This window comes from Lissotriton vulgaris, chromosome 10 (assembly GCF_964263255.1).
Source record: "Lissotriton vulgaris chromosome 10, aLisVul1.2, whole genome shotgun sequence".
Lineage (NCBI taxonomy): Eukaryota > Metazoa > Chordata > Amphibia > Caudata > Salamandridae > Lissotriton > Lissotriton vulgaris.
In genome coordinates, this window is record NC_141698.1 from 713,327,305 (window position 1) to 713,347,431 (window position 20,127).

Consider the following 20,127-nt stretch of genomic DNA (forward strand, 5'->3'; position numbering starts at 1 on the left):
TAGGGACCCTCTTTAGTCTCCTTGTCCTAGATACCAGGGGTACCATTTACTAGGTACTTACAAAGGGGTGCTAAAGGTATTGCCATTTGGGGGAACAATTATACAGTTTTAGGGAAAGATCTGGAGCTGGGGACCTTTATAGCAGGAACCCAGAGCACTTCTATCAAAATTCCATCGGATACCAGGCAAAACATGGGGGTGACTATGTCAAAAGGGGTCTTTCCTAAATTTGACACCACCATGAAGTCCACAGGTGCAGCAAAATGGATATGAAGAAATGTTCTTGCTTTTTTGTCCTATAGATCATGGAGCAATCCTGCCTAAAGACAGTGGGATGAATCTTACAAAGAAATCTGGCAAGATCTGCCTGGACAGGATGATAGTTGAGGGCATTTCTCAAGCTTTAGACATTTAAGGGCATTTCTCAAGCTTTAGACAGTTAAGGGTTCGTATATGTAGTAAAAATGTTAATATACCTAGTGTGATTCTACCTGGTATGTGTCAGTGCAGACGATATATTCCAGTAATGGCCCGTAAGCTCATCTTTAGAATGTTTAAATTATTGAGTGTGCCTGCTTGTTTGGTTTTTAGAACTTGAAAGATGTTTGTTTTACCGTGGATTGAACCAGATTCACAAAGTTTGAATGAGTGAAGTGCAGTGTTTTGGATGACTCTAAAAGCATGCCACGTTCATATTGTTCATCCTCCTCAAACTGTATTCCTTTTTAGGTCTCGCCCTGGCGAAAGCTCGCAAAGTGTGTTCTTGCTGCAAGACTATAGTCATCGCCTCAGGTGACAACGAGTGGAGACAAGAGATGGCCACGCGCAGCATTGTACAATGGGATTTGGTCACACGCGTGACCTTCTACCGTAGACAGCATGGCAGAATCAGATCACGACGCGCGCCTCGTGAACAGTTCACGTGACTTTTTTGGCTTTCGGTTTCGGTTTCGGTTTTGTCACTCGTGCGTGTAGCGGTGATGCGCCCCCGGGGGAGGATGAGGCCGGTGGCGAGGAGGAAGGAGCGGCGGAGATCCCCCACTCTGAGACCCGGGGTTAAGAGGAGCAGGGCAGCGGGGAGTTTGGGCCAAGCGTCTGCGCCCGCGGAGGCACCACAACGAGCAGCAACGGAGGCGGCGGAAGCACGGGATGAAGGGGAGCAGGGGGAGTCTGCAGAGGAGCAGCCGCCGCCCCACAAGCCCAAAAGACTCCCCTCTACCCGGAGCCGGGTTGGCTGGTGCTCGCCTGCTGCCGGGCTTGCCTGGAGTAGCGGCTGCTGAAGCCCCTGCCGTGCTGCAAGAAGGCGGTGTGCGAAGAGTGCCTCAAGCGCTACCTGGGCTCGCAGGTAAGTGCTGCTGGGGTGAGAGGCTGCCTTCTCGCTGGTGTTTGCAGCTTGCCCTGTGGTGGTCTTGTTAAACCAGAACCCATTCAAAGCAGTGTTTGGCAAAGTCCCTGTGATTAGATTGTGGCCTAACGGCTAGAGTTGTCGACTTTGGAGCTATGGAACCCGGTTTGAGCCTCGGTGTCGGCTCAGCATCCTGTTATTCTGGGCAAATCACTTAATCACCCCGTGCCTACTAAAAATAAATGTGTCCTTGTGTAACGTAACTGGTGCTCCTGTAAAGCGCTCCAATGCCTTCGGATCGAGTTTGCGCTATATAAAGCTGCAAAAAATACAATTGCTCTTTGCTAAGAGCGCAAGTTGTGGATAACGCCCTCTAGTTAGATAGAGCCTTACTGCTGTTAATTGCACCGCTCGCAAAAATGGAACAGAGTCAAAGGCGAGTGCACCTAATAAGAGAACGAGAAATTTGCCGTTATTAATTCCCTGTATGCTTTACACAATTAGGCTGTTAGCATTCACCCTAAGCTCACCAAACGCTGGCAAATAAAAACACCTACTGCCTTTGTCAGGTTTAGTTCTCTTCAAATGATCCTAGAATGGAGACAAAGCAACAGCATTTAGTGCCAGTATTCTAAGCTTTCTGATTGGTTGAGTCAACATTGGCTTTCTGTAAAAAAAAAAAATGATATTAACAATTTTGCATACAGACTAATGCTACAGTTTTCCAGTTTCTATGGACGGCCATAACACATGATGTTATCCAATTTAATTCTTCTTAATTTATCGACTTTTAAGGATGAAATTCTCGGTTGGCCCTCCTAGCATTTAAACTCTTTTGCCAGCAGTTCAGACATAGATGGTATCAGGAGGCACTTAACCCACGGAGCCATGTAGCTTTTTTTTTTGTGGTCGGGAACTGTTATGATCTCTCTGCGTTGGAATGTAACCGGACCAGGGGGCATTGTAACTACTGGGGCGTATGTCATTGCCATTCAGAGAACCCCGATGTGATGGCATGCAGACAACAAAGAACAGGCAGGCACCGCCTGTTTGCCAGTTCCTTGCCTGATTTTCACTCACAGAGCCTGCCAGGTCTCCGGTTTTATCTTCGGGACATTTTTTATTTTATTTTATTGTATGCGTTTTTATATAGCGCAGACTTTACCCGAATGTGTCCATTGCTTCCATCTTGTGCAATGTGAAATGGGGCTGGACTTTGTTCTGTATGCTTGCCCCTGTAGCGGAAAAGGGGGTTTAGTGGGTTGTATGCCTGTTGCAGAGAACTGTTTAACTTGAAGGCCACAAGCTTTACTTTCTAAAGATTGTCTCAGATTTCATCATTCTGAGATCGATTGCGTGACAACAATAGAGTGGGTTGAATAAAACATGATATTTTAGCTATGAGGGAAAATTCCTCGTATATTTTCTAGACTTGGTTTATTCCTCCATTCATGTTTAAAATGAGGGACCCTTCACCAGTTAGTCAGACTAAACTCTGTACACATCGTACCTTTTCTGCAACAAAATGTAAGGTTTTAGTTTGTAGATAGATTTTAACTTGAGTGACTTATTTTCAGGAGATCCTCTTGTTCCCTAACACATCTAATCTGTGATGTCAGTGTTCAGTTGAGCACAGCTAAGGGTTGCCCAAGATCAGTGTGGACGTCCGAACCGGACTAAATTGAGCACTTTTGTATTCCTAATTGAGATGATGAATGTGCGACTGACATGGTGGTGTTATGTTTTAAAGGTGCTTTGGGGTATGAGTGGGGGGACAATGTACCTAAATGTCACAATGTCACTTTCCCATGTCTATATGTGAAGCCAACTTATGAACATATTGTTGCAGGAACCATATACCATGCCTTCAATCGACCTTATGGTGGGTTACACAAGGGAAACAAATTAAATAAAGGACCTGAATGCGTGATGTTTACACCATCAGATGTCCGTGCACGCTTTTCCACCAGACACACACACACACACACACACACACACACACCACCAGCCGTCAGTGCACTCTTTCAACAGGCACACACGCACCACCAGCCGTCAGTGCACTCTTTCAACAGGCACACACGCACCACCAGCCGTCAGTGCACGCTTTCACCAGGCACAGACACCATCAGTCGTCAGGGCACGCTTTCACCGGGCACAAACACCAACAGCCGTCAGTGCACGCTTTCACCAGGCACACACACCACCTGCCGTCGGTGCACGCTTCCACCAGGCACACACACCACCAGCCGTCAGTGCACGCTTCCACCAGGCATTCACAGCACCAGCTGTCATTGCACGCTTCCACCAGGCACACACACCACCAGACATCAGTGCACGCTTCCACCAGGCACACACCACCAGTGCACACTTCCACCAGGCACACACACCACCAGCCATCAGTGCACAATTTCTACAGGCACACACCACCAGCCATCAGTGCACGCATCAATTGTTAACGCATCCACAATTAACTATTATAGCAATCTCAGTATGGCACACTTTACTTTTAAACATATTCATCTAAAGCGCAGCATGCCACCATTGCTACAAAAATAAATACACATTTTTTGGCTTACAATTTATAGACTTGTTGCAATTAGTGTTGCAATATTTAGCAATGCCAATAGCTCAAACTTATTAATGCGAGACCTATTGCAGTGCAAATGCTTGTTGTTGAGGAGAGCATCTTATTCCAGTGTGTGGTGCTGTGACAAATCTGCACTGTACATGAAAGGCTAGCATGTGTCTGTCCAGTGTATGTCAGATTGTCAAACTGATGTTCTTGGATTTAGACGCACAGTTTGAGAACTTTGTCACCAAATCCATATCAGGCTCTCCATCTCATCTTTAACAAACTGCTAGGGTTGATAAATGAACTGATTTCTTGAACCTTTGCACCTGCAGTATCCTTAAGCCTAGGCGTTTAGGAGAAATGGACTATTCGAATTGAACAATTGTCTTGGAAAACATAATAACTGGGAGGAAACTATTTCTCTTCTCATATCAGTGAAGTCTCAGAATGGAGTTGCACATAATGTGTCAGCATTATTGCTCTAAACATGTTACCTTCCGAGGCTATTCTCAGGAACATTAAACCAAGACTTGCACCTCCAAGAGGAGTTGCATTCTGGTATTCACGCTGGCTCTTCCCGCTAGTATCCCATTCATAGGCTTCTTTGCCTAAAATTTTAATGCAAAATGTTTTTTCCTGTTAAAGGCCCTTTAGATTCACTTTGGTAGGTTGAATGAACAGCTGTATGGCCTTGTTGTTGTTTAAAATATGCAGAAGTTGTCTTCTATCCGGTATGATATGTCTAAATTCATGTGCATATCTGATGTATTTCCTACGCAACCACGTGTCCATGCCATGGTTTGAGAAAGAGCCATACAGACTGTACATTGACTGAAGTACAGATTGAAATGATTGCGTAATGCAAATTGCTTTCCCTTCATAGGCATTAGATTTGGTGTCCTACATCATGGCCTCTCCCAACTCTTGTTGGACCACCATGAAAAATCAATCTGCACCAAGTCTGTGGGTAACTGGGTGAAGTTATCTCAGAAGGTTAAAGTCTGGCCCATCTTGTAACTGTAACAGATTCTTGACGTTTAATGTACGTTACGTAAAGGGGCCTGAAAATGGCTTGTAAAATAACAGATGCACTTTGTGTGTGTTCTTAAAATATTGAAGCATGCTCCCCATTGAACATTAGTGAAAAAGAGGCACTTAATGTACTGTGTAATATATGATGTACTGTACAAAATAAATTATTATTGTGGATTTGTCCACATAATGAGTTTGAATCTGTGTGATTTGTTTTATAATGGATAATATTTTGTTCGCAGTAAAGTGAATTTACTTGTTTTGAATAATATTTTTTTCGGTGTTAAACTTGTTTGTTTGATATTAGTTAATTCCACAAAACGCAAATAATTAATTATTTTCTTCATAGGAACAAATTGGCTGGAGAAATGTTACTCGTTTGTTGGTATTTTCCACTGATGCTGGTTTTCATTTTGCTGGCGATGGTAAACTTGGTGGAATTGTTTTACCAAATGATGGCAGATGTCACCTGGAAAACAATATGTACACAATGAGCCATTATTACGTGAGTGACGCCCTACATTTTATGTTTTATGTTCTGACCTGAATAACTGAGATGAGAGCAGAGGCATTTCATAAAGTGCATGCGTTGGCAAATTTATTTAATGCTGAAGCATAACTTCAACTGTGGTGTTAAAGTTATTGAGCTATCCAGTATATGTAAAGCTCGAGGGAGCTCTGTTTTTAAGTCTACTGTAAGAACTCTGAATTACCTACAAATCTCAAAATGGTCTGCTTACCAGAGGAGTTTTAGTTCAGCTGATAGGTTCTATCCCCCTATTGTTTCTCAATCGTTGCTTGCAAAATCGTAGGTCTTCCTGTCCAGGTTTTAGTTTCCATTTTTAATTAGAATTTACCTTAGAAATGACTCCCCCCTTGAAGGTGTGCTCTTTGTGAACATTCATGGTGCAGTAGAGGGGATGCATTCTGCCTTGTAAGGTGCGCTGAGGTGCCCTATTTTGATACCCCCTGGTCAATCCTCCCACGTATGTTTGAGGTTTAGAGACCGAGAGGATGTGGGGTGATTTCTGGTTGGAGGCCCCATGGTTGTGGTACTGTTGTGGGTTTCTTCAAATGAGCGCATGGGCAAGTGTGAACAAGATGGTTCAATAGATTACGAACCTTTATGTGCAAACCTTGGATTGTCATCAATCACATAGCTTGGATTTCTGAAAGAATGTGGCACCACTCTGATCAGTGATCACACTCGGCAACTCTGGGCATTAGCTTGCCTCATCTTCACTAACGGCCCCACCAGACCGCCGGGGATGCCTGGTCTCACCCTGGAGATACCCATTAAGGGACCATCTCTCAGGGAAGCCAGGAAGGGTTTCGCAGCGGTCGAAGCGCCTTGGGACCCTCCGGGTAAGTAGTGCGCTATATAAATGCCTATACATTTACATTTACATTTATCACTTCTAGTCAGAAGAAAATTGGTTTCCAGATGTTGGAAATTGGATTATTAGTAGTGGCAGAAATGCATTTACCACTGGCAACAATTTTATTTTATTTATTTTAATTTAAAGGTTTTATGTAACACTAGCTAGACCCGGAGGTATAAGAGCGCTTAAAATGACCATTCGATCATAGTTACAGGTTACATAGTTACAAAGGTTACACGGTTATTAGAGCATGGCAACATAGTTACTTGTACGGTCAAGATAAACAATAAGCTCAAATACGAAAGCGGAAAAGCAAGCAAGGGGAAAGATTCAGGAGAGGGAGCAGGAGCTGGGAAGTAGACAGGTAATGAAGGTGGGAAAGAGGAGGGGAGGGTGAAAGACATTGCATGGAAAGAGGAGGGGGAGGGTGACGGGGACAAAAACAGTTAGACGAGTCAAAGGAACGTCCAAAGTCCAGTAAACTGTGATCCCAGGGGATGTGGTATCACTTTCCTATGTCTGTTGCAGGAGGCTACCTTTACGCAGTGGACTCTGAGAGGCCTCTGAGACTCCAAGGACTACATACTGGATCCTTCCCCAAAAAGGTAGAGGGAGTGCTTTGGCAAAGGGAGCAATACCATACCTCAGCTGTGAGTGGCTCCCTTGGCGCAGTGGACTCTCTCGGAGGGTACGCTGAGACTCCAGAGTATAAATATTGGATCTTTCCCCAACAAGGGGAGAAGGAGTGCTTAGTCAAAGGGCATAAAGGACAGGGGGCTAGGCAGACTAGCAGGTAAGGTGAGAGATTCAGAGGAGAGTGGATAGGGGGTAGGGAGGTAGACACAGGGAGAAAGATAACTAAATGGGAACACATTTAATTAATGAGTTATTGTATAGCGCTGGCTAGACCCGATGGAATCAGAGCGCTTTACATGAGGGACAATAATGTTGCAAATTATATCAGTTAAAAGTTACATAAGTATCAAGAAAATCATGTAAAGAACATAGGGGACAAGGTGAATGGAGCAGGAAGGGTAAGGGGATAGGGTAAAGGGGTAGGAGGAAGACAGGACGTAGAGACCAGGGGAAAATAGTTACAAAAGATACCAGAAAAAAACTTTTTAGGAGCATAGAAGAAAATGAAAATGGGGTGAGGAATGGAAAGGGGGTGAGGGCAAAAGGGGTAGTGTATAGATACAGCGGAGAGATGAAGGGAAAGTTTGTCCAAGGTCCAGCTGGGTAAGTGACGGCCGAGGGGGAATCCGCAGCCCATCTCCTCTTCAGCTATCAGGTAGCTCCACCGGGCATCGGTCAAGTGGCTAGGTCTCAATGGAAAAACATTAAAGGGGAAGAGGGGGGAGAAGAAGAGAGCGTAGAGGGGGAAGGGGGTGGGGGGTGGGGTTAAAAGGTAGGAGGGAAAACCGACAGAGACAAAGGAAAGTCTTCCCAAAATCCGGCTGGGTAGGTGACGGCCGAGGGGAAATCCACAACCCATCTCCGCTTCAACTAACGGGTAGCTCCACCGGACATCGGTCAAATAGCAGGGTCTCTACGATCGAGGGAAGGTTCAGAGTACATGTCCAGGAGGGAGAGCAGGATCAAGGTCATGTGAGGGATGTGGTTAAGCTCAGGACGCTGACCAGTTCTATTGTCCGGGAGCGTTAGAGCATCATGAAGAGAACTGAGGCTGCCAACTTGAGGTCAGGCAGGGGGGTTGAGACCTTGGTGTTGAGTTCAGTCGGTCCCTAAAATTCACAAAGCATAGGGGTTGTAATCTGTGCCGTGAAGCGGCAGGAGGAAAGGGCCAGTGTCAGCATGACTTCAGAGGGGGTGAGTGGCAGGTCTGGCGTGGCATCTCCAGAGTCATTCTTCAATAATCAGGGAGCCCTCCCGTTCTGCAGCCCCATCAAGCATGCCAGCTCCTCGCGTACATAATGACATCAAAGAAGTCGGTAAGACGGACCCCACAATACACACGTAGCCGACAATTGATGTGGCAGACGACAGGTGGCAATTGAAATGAAGCTAATAAGAAATGGCCTCAATGAGCGATTGAGATGGCAAATCACTGGTCTTGGTATGGCAAATCACTGGTCTAGCGAGTCACAAGCACCCATCCGGAGATGTAGCTGGGTAAGGAGATGTTGTCAATTCCGGTGCTCAGATAAATATGCAGGTCATTTGTCTCCCAATCAGCACTGCTGCAGTGTCTGTGACATTCGAACGGTCTTCAAGCGGTCTTCAAACTGCACACTGACCCCCAGCTAGTCACTAAGTTCAATCGGCAGGCGTCATCAAAAGCACCAAAAAAGAGAACCACATTCTACCTCCCCTCATGCCTCTCTGAACCTGGGAGCAAGCCAGAGCGATATGATGGTGTCAGGATACAAGCGCGAAGGTACAGGCACCCTCTCTTCCATCCAGGCTCAAAGAAACAGCTCTGACATTCTAGCATCCGGCTCACTCTAAAGGGGAGATCTCAGCTGTCCCAGCTATACTTCAGAGATCAACTCTTTCTCTGTAGCAGAGGCAGGGACCAAATCGGGCAAAGACACGGGCACTGGCACAGTGGTTCAATTAGGCACAGCTTCTTTTCTATGTTTCAGTAGGTGGTGTAATTGCACCGTGGCTCAGGAGGTTTCACAGGCGCCATTTTAGGGTCAGGCGTACCGTACTTGGCTGCTTATACTAAAGCTGCATCAACTCTTTCTCTGAAGCAGAGGCAGGGACAAAATCAGGCAAAGTCACAGTCACTGGCACAGCAGTTCAATTAGGCACCGCTTTTTTCCTAGGGTTCGGTAGGTGGTGTACTTGTATCGTGGCTCAGGAGTTTTCGCAAGCGCCATTTAGAGGTCAGGCAAAACGTATTTGGCTGATCGTGCTAAAGCTGCATTATCATGGATATGCGCATCGTTGAAAACACCCACCTTCAGGTATATACTTTATTGGGCGACACAGCATAATTGTCCTCTTATTCAGCTCCGGTTCCAGCTCCTACTGGTCACCGCCACCCTCAAGCTGGCCTCGTTGGATTCCTCCCACCTGCCACCCATGTCTCTTGGGGCCTCCCAGCACTCACCAGGCGCCGGTCAGTGTGTGTGTGCGGCTCGGTGCGACGGCTCCTGCCCGAGCACTCACTTTCTGCTGTCGCGGCTCTCGTGCCACCTCCACGGCCCTCCATGTTGCTGTTTGCCGCGGGGCTCCGGCCCCTCGTGGCCTTGCTCCTTTGCCTCCCTCTGGGCGCTGTGGTGCCGGTGTGTGCGCTCGGGTGCTCGCCTGAGGAGGGGTGGGGGTGGGGGTGGGGGTGGGGGGGGGGGAGGGGGGAGGGAGGAGAGGGTCGGGGGGAGGGGAGGGGGAGGAGAGACACCTTGAATGCCCAGAAAGGGGGAGCTACCACGATATGCCAGGCCCTAGAATGTCGCTGGTCAAGGTACAGTATAAGAACGAAGAGACCTGGTGCACCCCAGCCGCACTGACACGCTATAGGGTTCAGAATAGGTCTTAGAAAATTATTCCCATGCTTAACCCTTCGTAGCTTAGTTGTAAACAGGCAATCTTAACGGGTATGTAAAGCATTTAAAAACACCAATTCAGTAAATAATTAAGACACAACACACAGTAAAAATCCAACACCAATTTATAACAAGCATTTGCAATGCAATAGGTCTCGCATTTACGCAAGTTTAAGCTATTGACATTGTAAATTACACCTTTTTTTATGTTGTAATGTGAATAACTCAAACTTGCGTAAATGCGAGACCTATTGCATTGCAAATGTTAATTAGATTAGTGAGCAGAAATTCTCCGTTTCGGCCCTCGCGACAAATCAATTAAATAAACAAGCGTGGCCGCTAAAGTAAAAACGGACCGCCCTGCAAAAAAAAAAAATAGTACTTACCGACTTAGGAAGAAGACTGTAACGCCACAAGTAAAAGATCCAGTCCTCATGGGAGGTAACAAATGGCGCCAGGGCGGTAAAAAGAAAGCCAGCATTTACAATGAACAATGACACCAGCCAATGAAAAATATGGAAGGGAGTAGGCGAGGTTTCCACAGCATACTCAAATACTGAATGCCTCAGAGCGAGCAGTGCATGCGTGCTGCCGCTAGGCTCGACCTATAAAAAAGAGTCCGAAAGAAACAAGGGAGATCTGTAAAAGGGGAAAATGGGAAACTAAAGTGACTGTCGCACAAGCCTTGGCAAAGAAGTGCACTCATTTTCAGGGTGATGTGCACATGTGTTTAAGCAAAATGTAGACCGAGGGCGAGAGTAAAAAACGTATTGCCCATTGGTATATGCTGTAATGTGAGGAAACCGAATGGGAATGACACTGAAGCAGACAAATGGCTAGAGTGATGACTTCTCTGTATACCAATGCGTATGCATTCATTTTTAAGGACTTTTTTTTATTACAAGAGCCTGGCAAACTGCCAAGGGTGTCAGATAAGATCTCAAAAGTACTTTGATACACACACTGCTAAATGCTATGCATAAAATTACAGTCTGATAGAGACTACTAGCCGCAGATTCCTTAACGTAGAATTATCCTCAGGCGTGAGACCGGATCCGGAAAACTTGTGCCACAGCATCCCTGCGCGCCGGCACAACGTGACTCTGCCCTGACGTCCTCCGCGTCCGTGACGTCAGCGAGGATACCTAAGTCCCACCCCGGCGCGCCTACGTCGGTTTTTCTCCTTTTCGGCGTGCAACGTGGATTCAGTTTGTTTTCCTGGCCTGTTTCAGGCCTTCCCTTTTCGTTTCTGAAACTTATTTCTGGGAACAGTGTGCGAATGCCTTCGGGCTTTAAGATGTGCTCGTCTTGCTTGCGCCAGATATTGGCGACGGATCCTCACCCCATCTGCATGTGGTGTTTGGGGGAGCACCACGATTCTACAGATTGTGAGGCGTGTCAGCAGATGAAACCAAAGTCCGGGCGGGAGCGCTGGATGAAACTCCTATTGGCGCGGCGCGCATGTCTAGGTCGGCATCGTCACTGCGTCAGTCCCCCGTGGATGTGTCCAAGAACCGCCGCCTCCGTCTTCTGCATCGTCCTCCTCCCAGGCGGCAAGAGCATTGCTCACCTGTTGGTAAGTGTTGCAGCTTGTCCCCAAGGGGTAGTTTCCGGCCCATTGGGGGTGTTGGCTTCCCGTGGGTGGTGCGGCCCCGCACGTCATCCCCTTATCCGCCGTTCCCCTGCGCGGGCCGACCAGAGCCTAGATGGAGGCCTCTACCGAGGCCTTGCAGGCCTCGTTAGCTTCTCCTTCTCTTCCTGGGACGTCTGCGTATCCCTTGCCAGGTGTGGGGCCTTCTGCGGCGTCGCCGGTTGCTTCGGCCCCGGCTGGTTTGGGTCCAGTTTTGGAAGATGTGTTGTCGTTGGGGTGCGGTTCTGCGGGGTTCCCTCCTTCGAACCACGGCACCTCGACCTCACCGCAAACCCCTGCGGGGGTCCCTGTGGTATCGTGGGAGGTTGCCAGGGCTCGGGCATGTCCCCGAGCCCAGAAGAGGCCGTGGACACGGATCCTTCGAGACCTTCGCCGCCAGATGACATTGGGTCCTACAATATGGTCATCAGGAACGCGGCAACAGCTTTTGGAGTCAAGCTGGATGAAGAAAAACCGGAAGCAATAACAAGAACAAGAAAAGAACTCCCTCTTGACCTATAACTACTTAAACTATAGGAGTAACCTCTCAAACATAGGGCATATACCAACAATGTCTACACAAGATGAAGAGTTTTTTTCATTTTATTTCATTTTAGCAGTTTAAAAAGTCATTTTTTTCTCCTCTTTTTTTTATTACTCCTTTTTTATATCATATTTTTCAAAATTCATCAGTTATAAAAAATATATACATTTTACACAATAGCTACAAAAAAACATTTTACAACACAATCAAATTGTCCTTATTTCTTCAAATTTATACAAAACATGAAATCAATTAAATAAGCACACCAGGTAAAGAGCCACGCACACACCACAGACATCCTCCTAAACATCCATTCCATCGCAAAGTCATTTAGATTTCAACAGGAGAAGAAAGACCTTTCTTCTCCTGTTGAAATCTAAATGACTTTGGTCATTTACTGGACTACAGTCTCAATGTTATAGGAAATCTCCTTTTTTGCTGTCTTTGTGATGGAATGGATGTTTAGGAGGATGTCTGTGGTGTGTGCGTGGCTCTTTACCTGGTGTGCTTATTTAATTGATTTCATGTTTTGTATAAATTTGAAGAAATAAGGACAATTTGATTGTGTTGTAAAATGTTTTTTTGTAGCTATTGTGTAAAATGTATATATTTTTTATAACTGATGAATTTTGAAAAATATGATATAAAAAAGGAGTAATAAAAAAAAGAGGAGAAAAAAATGACTTTTTAAACTGCTAAAATGAAATAAAATGAAAAAAACTCTTCATCTTGTGTAGACATTGTTGGTATATGCCCTATGTTTGAGAGGTTACTCCTATAGTTTAAGTAGTTATAGGTCAAGAGGGAGTTCTTTTCTTGTTCTTGTTATTGCCTTCCCCTCTACTCCCTGACCTGAAAGCAATTCCCAGAGGGGGTCCCCTTTCCTTACTTATTGAAAAACCGGAAGCAGACTTCCTCTTGGCGACCCTGCTCCCCACACAAACTAGGAGCCTGTACCTCCCAATGCTGGAGAGTGTCATGGCCCAGGGGAAAGAGGCGTTCAAGGAACTGGCAACATGCAGGTCAGTGACACAGAGGACGGAGAAGTATAAACACTCCTCTAAGGACCCTCCCTACATCCAAAGATCAGTTACGGCGGACTCCATTATTGCGGCGACCGCCAGGAAGAGGGCAAATGTGCCAACAACATCAGGGCCACCACCAGACAAGGAAAGCAGTAGGATGGACCTAACAGGGAGGATGATAGAAAAAAATGCAGCCATGCACTGGTGCATGGCAAACTCTAACGCATTACTGAACAGGCACCAGTACCAAATTCTGAACAAGATAGGACAGCTGTTCAAGCAACTCCCAGACGAGTACCAACAAAGAACTTCACACCTTGTGGAAGAGGGGAAAAATGTGGCAAATTCTTGCCTCAAAAGAGCCCTGGACGGAGCGGACACGTCCAGCAGGCTGATGATGTTAGGAATCACGGATACTCCACATCATACAGTTCGGATACTACATAGAACTGGAGAAGACACTGCCAAACAGGAAATCAAAAAGAAGGGCGCTGTCAGGAAAGGAGCTAGAGGTACTTCAAAAGGAAGCGAAGGAACTTCTCCAAAAGGAGGCCATCAAACCAGTACCATACAGAGAGAGGACAAGGGAGTGTACTCTACCTACTTCCTGGTACCAAAGATGGACGAAACACAGACCCATCCTGGACCTAAGGTTCCTAAACAAGTACATAAAGAGAAACAAGTTGAAGATGACGTCCCTACAAGAGGTCATTCCTCAGATAAGAGAATGAGAGTTCCTGGCCACCATAGACCTCAAAGATGCCTACCTGCACATCCCAATGAACAGGCAGCACTAGCATCTATTGAGATTTACCATCAACAAAGATCACTACCAGTTCACAGCCTTAGCATTCGGACTAAAATCCGCACCAAGGGTCTTCACAAAGTGCCTCGCAGCAGTGGCACCGCACCTAAGGAGGGAAGGGATACATGTATACCCTTACCTGGACGACTGTACACGTACGTTCTTTGCATGTACTGTACACACAGTACATGCAAAGAACACGCACAGCTCGTGACAAGTACACAGGCGGACCTGGGATTCGCCATTCACTGGGGGAAATCCTCAATGGAACCAGAGCAAGTAAAAATCTTCCTAGGAGCAGAGATCAACACCATACAGAGCAGGGTGTTCTCCAGCAACAAGAGAACAATGACCCTGCTGAAGGAGGCGCGCCTCTACCAGAAGGGGCGAGCTCTGACAGTGAGGACAGCGAGCAAGATGATGGGCATGATGGCCTCCTGCATACATCTGGTCCCAAATATACGGCTCCACTTGAGACCATTCCAGGAATGGCTGCAAGAAAAATGGTCACAAGCTACAGGAAGTTGGGAAGATCTAGTGGTTGTAACGCACGCAGTGCAGGAGGAGATGTCGTGGTGGAACAAGGAGAACATAACGGAAGGGAAGCCTCTGACACCACCGACCCCAACGGTGACCATCACCACAGACGCATCCCAGAAGGGATGGGGAGCTCACATAAGCAAGCTCAGGGTGAGGGGTCTGTGGACTTCAGCGGATGCGGTCAAACACATCAACTACCTGGAACTAAAGACAGTGTTCCTCGCCCTGAAGGCCTTCCAGACAAAACTGTACAACCAGAGAGTGTTGATCCAGACAGAAAACACAACAACGATGTTCTACATCAACTAGCAGGGAAGAGCACAATCATCCCCGCTATCGAACCTAGCACAGGAGATATGGAGATGGGCCATCCCACTAAAAATAGACCTGCTAGCCATACACCTACCAGGGAAGGACAATGTGAAAGCAGACTGGCTCAGCAGACAGACATCGGCCTCACACGAGTGGGAGCTCAATACACAGGAAACGCAAAGGCTATTCGGAAGGTGGGGAACATCGACAATAGACATATTTGCAATACGCCAGAATGCAAAATGCCAAAACTTCGCATCCAGGCAACCAGGGGAAGGGTCATCTTCCACCCAGTCGCGACAAACATAACAAACCACTACAAAGTCTATGCACAGCATAGTGAATCCAGAAAGATTCACGCTGCAAAACGAATAGTTTCTTACCTGTCTGTGTAGTTTTGGAGCTTGAAGATCTTTCTGGATTCACTAGCAAACCCACCCACCTCCGCCAGAAAGATGAGGCTGGAGAAGCAGGTGGTAATACAAGGACAATACAGAAACAGACACCTTGAAAGACAAAGCGGATAAATCTTACTGGAGACGAAATACTGAACATTGCCAAAGGATTCGCAAACTGAACACAAAACAAGAAAAAAGAATCCGAAGATGGCACCCAAAGTTGGGAGCTTCCGCAGGAAGCGTGCCGACGTCACAGGAATTACACCAAAGGTGGTATATCAACGGCCACCTGGACGACGATAAAAAAAACCGAAAGAAAAGACTACGATTCTGGACCCAACCACTAGACCGCGTAATGATGCACAGCATAGTGAATCCAGAAGGATCTTCAAGCTGCAAAACTACACCGACCGGCAAGAAACTATTCGTTCTTTGGGTTCCTTGTGCCTTGTTGGGCGCTGTCTGTCCTTGAGGAGGTTGGCCAGTTCTTCCTTCGAGGGCCTGGGCGATCCTTTCTCCTTCTTCCTGCCTTCTTGCTGAGGCGTCGTTCTCTCTGGCCTATTGCCTTCTGGCTGTGATGGGCTTGGTTGTCCTCTTCCCTGTGTGCGTGTTTCCCAGCGGGGGGGGGACTGTCTTCGTTCTGCCCCTTCTCCTTGGAGTCTCTGGGTGGCTCCTCTGCATTGCTTGAGCCTTTGGAGGCATCTGGCGGGGTTCCTTGGCCCCCTATCTGGGCGTGAGGTGACCTGCCCCCCTTTTTTGCCTGGGGGGGGGGGGACAGGGTTCTTCTCCGGTCCGTTTGACTCATTCCCTGTTGGGGCCCTGTGTTCAGTCCAGTCTGGTGGGGTCCTCTCGCAGACCCTCCTTCCCCTTGGTTAGGGCTAGGGTATCTATTCTAGTTAAGGAATCTGCGGCTAGTAGTCTCTATCAGATGTACGAGTTACTTACCTTCAGTAACCATATATCTGGTAGAGAGGATTCTAGCAGCAGATTCCTTCAGGACCCGCCCTTCCTCCCTGTTCTGCGAGGGACCTCTGGGTCTTTTGTACTCGCCTGTCTCCGGGTGGTTGCCTATTGCGAGTGTCTTTCTTACTCCCTCCTTCAAGGGTTGCTCGCCTTGTTGTTGTTTCATTCTTGACTTTATATGCACTTCTGCGCCCCTGCACCCTGATCTCCAGTGGGGGGTTCGCTTGTGCTTCTTCCTTTCCTTTGTTGCTTGCACTTCTGCCTTTGGCAGGCCTTTGGGTTGAGGTGCCTTGGCTGGTCTCTACTTTGGCGTTCTGGAGACTTTCTCCTTGCTGGTGTTGGCCGAGGTTGAATGGTCATTGCTCTTTGTTCTGACCTTTGTATCCCTTTCTGTTACGGCCGGTGGCTGCAGACTTCTTGGTTTGCTGTGTATTTTCACATGCTTCTGCCCCGGAGAGGCTGCTGTATTTGTTTGCAGGATTGCTTTCCAGTAGCGGTGCCCTATACTTTCATTCCAGATCTTGCTGGCTCTATTCTGGATGGTTATGTTCCTCACCATTGTTTCTTTCCCTTCTGTTTAGCTGGTCTTTTTCACACACTGTTCACAGTTTTTATTACTGATGGCTCCGCGTTGTGGCGCGGAAAAGTTCTCCGAAGAAAACTGACGTAGGCGCGCCGGCGTGAGACTTATGTATCCTCGCTGATGTCACGGACGCGGAGGACGTCAAAGTGGAGACCCGTGGTGCCATCCCCCCGGCGCGCAGGGATGCTGTGGCAAAAAGTTTTCCGGATCCAATCTCACGCCTGGGGATAATCCTACGTTAAATGAATCTGCGGCTAGAATAGTCTCTACCAGATACATCATTACCAAAGGTAAGTAACTCGTACCATAGGTAAACCATGACCATTAAAACAATATACACCCTGTCCTAACACACTTAAAAGGATTTTGAAATGCAAATCCTCTACATTTAGGAGTGTCAGAGGCAGGTAACAAGCACCAAGCCCCTTGCCTACTACATTAATATGTTAAATTCCAGCCATCAAATTCCTGTCTACTGGTTTTAAATATACCCTGGCGAAATCTTTTATTTCGGTGCAATCTTGCATATTTTTGCTAATTTCATGTTTTGCTAAATTCCTGAAATTATGCCACGTGGTGTAATTAGCCAATGTCTGTGGCAAAATTTTAGCACTGGAGCATGTTGAATACACTGACTACGTGAGCGGCTGTTGTTCGCAGGACTTGTAATTCTTGAGTTTTTTTTTTTGTTTGTTTTTTTAGTTTTTTTGCACAAAGTGTGCCATGTCCTCAAAGGACATATTGCACATTAATATATAGCGCTAGATGTGGTTTTGAATTTCAAGTAACTTTGTTTAATGTTTTGGAATTTCATCTTCAGATTATTTTTTTCTGGCATTGGGCCTGGATCGTCAGTGAAGGAGCTCCACAACTTTGGAGAGAAGAATCCACGGAAAACAGGAAGATCGAGATATCACGGGAGAACATACCGGATTGCGTGTTACGTAAAGGGGACAACAAAAGAGCAGAAAGAACATCGGGAAATCCGGCGTTTCTACGGAAAATGCGCGCACACAGGGGGCTCCCTGGGTGGTGATGGACAAAACTCCCTTTAAATTCTGCGCCTACTACCACAAGTACGCTCAGAAGGACCAACACCCAGTTTGCAATCTGACTGCCGCTCGAACATCTAAGCGAGGACCAACAACTGCGCAGCATTCACTCTGAAGACCCTCAGAGTAAGCGAAAGGCTAAGAAGACCAACTACAGCATGCAGGGGCAGGAGACACCTCCATCGCTCCAAATTTGGGACTCTCCAGTGGAGAACACCACATCTCCAAAGGACCGGAGGACGCCATAGTCGTCTAGGTCAAAAAGAAAACGCTAAAGGAGGTAAGAGTCGTCGAACCCGAGGCACTCCACTGATACTAGCAAAAGTGATTCAAAGTCCTCGAAAGGAGCATTGCTGTCGAAAAACTGGACATCCACAACTGCATCCAAAGACAAACAGCCCGTCGGTTCCTTTGAAAAGGACTCGCAGATGGCGATAAACCCAAGACAAAACAAAGGCGTCGAAGAGCAGTCACGAAAAGGGTGCTTCGATGTCGAAAAATGAAGGACTGAAAGCGGCTACGACTTCGACCACTGCGAATAGAAAAGCCAAAACCCTTGACGCCAAACACGCCTCTGTGATGGAGAAGAAAAAGGAAAGGTTAGAAGTTGAGATGGCAAGCATCTTGCAATGCAAGAGGGACTTCGACGAGGAGATGAAACTGTTCATTATTCTGTCGAAACCCACGCCCGAAGCTGAAAGGAGTCCAAGAAATTCAACCACTGACCACACCAGAACCTGGCGAGGAAAAGGAGGAGGAAGAGCTGTATTACGTCGACGCCAAAGGTGAGGAAGACTATCAAACTTACCAGGGCTCGACATCCTTGTAGGCGCAGAACTTGCAGTGGCATGATCTCGACGCCGAATCACTGGAAGAAGGGGTAGAATCCTATCCTTTGAGGCCTTCGCTGCAGGACGACATGGGGATCTATAACCAGGTTGTCAAGAGGGCTTCAGACACATATGGAGTGCAGCTAGAGGAGGAGAAACCCCAATCGTTCTCCCTCTTGGAGACATTGTTGCCATCACAGACAAGAAGCCAGTTCCTACCCATGCTCCCAAGTGTGCTGGACCAGAGGAAGGAGGCCTTCAAGGAACCTGCTATGTGTAAAGCAATAACACCAGGGACGGAGAAAAAATACAAACGCTCCTCTAAATACCCTATGTATATTAAGGGATCAGTACCAGTGGATTAAATTATAACATCCACGGCTAGGAAGAGGGCAAATATACCCACAAATACAGGACCACCTCCAGACAAAGGGAGTAGGAGAATGGACCTGATGGGGAGTAAGATGGAAAGGAGTGCGACGATCCAATAGCGCATCGCCAATTCCAATGCGCTCATCAACAGGCAAGCGTACCTGCACTGGGAAGAAGTGGGCGAATTCCTTAAACACCTACCAGAGCAATATCCGAGAAGGGTTAGCCAGCTGGTAGAAGAGGGAAAGAACATGGCAAATACATGTCTGAAGTCTGCCCTAGATGCTGCGGAGACATCAAGCAGGCAGATGATGCTGGGAATAACAGAGAGGAGGCACGCCTGGCTTAGGATTTCGTGCTTCAGGACTGAAGTACAAAATAACATACTCAACACACCCTTCAACGGGGAACAGCTTTTCGGCGCTCCAGTTGACGATAAGCTGAATCAACTCAAGAAGGTCCATGGGCGTACTGCAGTTCAGAGGAATGATAAGGGGAACGCCTTCAAGGATACCAACAGGTAGGGGGAGCCACCAACCTGTGGCCCACCACCAACCTGTGGCCCAACGCCAACCTTTCAACCGGGTTTTCAAGGAGGTAACCAAGGCCACCAGCAGCAGCAAAACTGGCTGTACCAGCCCCGAGAACAATCCTTTCCAGAGCGCGCACGGGGAAGAGGAAACTGACAGAGAGGGGATAAACAACCCACATCCAAGTGATTCCTCTGTAGGTCCAACGCACACCCAGTCAACATCTTTAACCTCATCGATGCTGCAGATATTCTTCTCCGGTGCTGGGCCATAATAGAACTGGGTGTGGTCATGACGAGCTCAGCTCGTCATGAGCACACTAGCACCGTACCTCATGACGAGCTCTTCATGAGCATCGACGGGGCTAGGGATTCAGCAAAAGAACACAAAGACAAGAACTAACTCAAGGCCAACAACAGTTCCTCCAGCACACAACACCAGTAGGAGGCAGGATAAAACACTTCTTCCAGGAGTGGAGGAAGACCATGTCAGACAAATGGATACTAAACCTCATACAATAAGGTTACTGTATAGAGCTAGAACCACCACCTCCAAGCAAAAGGCCAAAAAGCAGAGTACACACAGCAAAGGAATGTTCTCATTTGCTACAAGAAGCACAGGAACGTCTAAAGAAAAGGGCCATAGAAATAGTACCATACACGGAATGGAACAAGGGTGTTTACTTCACATACTTCCTCAT

The 20,127-nt window shown here is 47.1% G+C and overlaps 1 protein-coding gene across 2 annotated transcripts in view; it reads left to right on the forward strand.

Moving 5' to 3' along the window:
• The window catches only part of ITGB1 (integrin subunit beta 1), a 446,163-nt gene that overhangs the window by 198,551 nt on the left and 227,485 nt on the right, over positions 1 to 20,127 (forward strand). For both annotated transcript variants that reach the window (XM_086941542.1, XM_086941543.1), the window contains exon 7: positions 5,299 to 5,454. In XM_086941542.1, coding sequence (XP_086797668.1) covers positions 5,299 to 5,454 — 156 coding nt within the window. The remainder of the gene's footprint in view (positions 1 to 5,298; positions 5,455 to 20,127) is intronic.